This window comes from Panthera uncia, chromosome A2 (genome assembly GCF_023721935.1).
Source record: "Panthera uncia isolate 11264 chromosome A2, Puncia_PCG_1.0, whole genome shotgun sequence".
Classification (NCBI taxonomy): domain Eukaryota; kingdom Metazoa; phylum Chordata; class Mammalia; order Carnivora; family Felidae; genus Panthera; species Panthera uncia.
The window spans coordinates 13,373,343-13,374,084 of NC_064816.1; the positions used below are offsets into that span (position 1 = coordinate 13,373,343).

The following is a 742-nucleotide window of genomic DNA, read 5'->3' on the forward strand; positions in this document are numbered from 1 at the left end:
CCCCCCCCCCCCCACCTCACCTGGCCAACAGCTCCAGCAAACACCAAGGCCCAGTCAGGCAGCCAAGAACAGCCAGGGACGATGAGGGCATAGACAGCCAGGCCATAGAAGGGCAGCACATAGAACATATACACCAGCATCTAAGGGGCACACGACCAGGAGGATGAGCAGCTGCCCCAGCCAGGTCTCTTGAGACCCCCGAGGTAGAGACCCCAGGGAGGATCTGGCCAGCCTCAGATCCCACCCGGGCAGGACGGGGGCTCTCTGTGCTCCCAACCCTGTGTACACTTTTCTCTATTTCCCTTGGGTATTCCCCCGGCCACATACATACACACACTGAGCCCACCCACATTACTCCGGAAGTGGCATGTGACCCTGGCCAACTGCAAAACTCCAGCCCCCTGGCCATAATGACCAGCGACAGAATGGACATGTTATTCAGTGATGATGGGCATGTGGGCCAATCAGAGCCTGCCTGAGACTTGTGCTTAAGCTCTGGGGAAATAAGAGCTCAGATTCTTCTGGGGTGGTTAAGTAGGGTGGATGGAGGCCTGGAGCTGCCCAAGGCTGACTCTCTAATCCCACAAAGTGACTACCAGGGAGTGGAGTCCATGCAAAGAAAACAGAGCCCAGAGACAGAGTTGCCTTAGCTCCTAGGTCCAGCCATACTTGAAGACCATATCTGTCTTCATTTTTGAAGACAGACATTTTTGGTAGGACAATGAATTTTTTTAACTTAAAA

At 54.0% G+C, this 742-nt stretch overlaps 1 protein-coding gene across 1 annotated transcript in view; it reads right to left on the minus strand.

Moving 5' to 3' along the window:
• Nucleotides 1-742, minus strand: part of TM6SF2 (transmembrane 6 superfamily member 2) — an 8,362-nt gene that overhangs the window by 1,781 nt on the left and 5,839 nt on the right. The window contains exon 9 of the mRNA XM_049642568.1: nt 21-140. Within this exon, the coding sequence (XP_049498525.1) occupies nt 21-140 (120 nt within the window). The remainder of the gene's footprint in view (nt 1-20; nt 141-742) is intronic.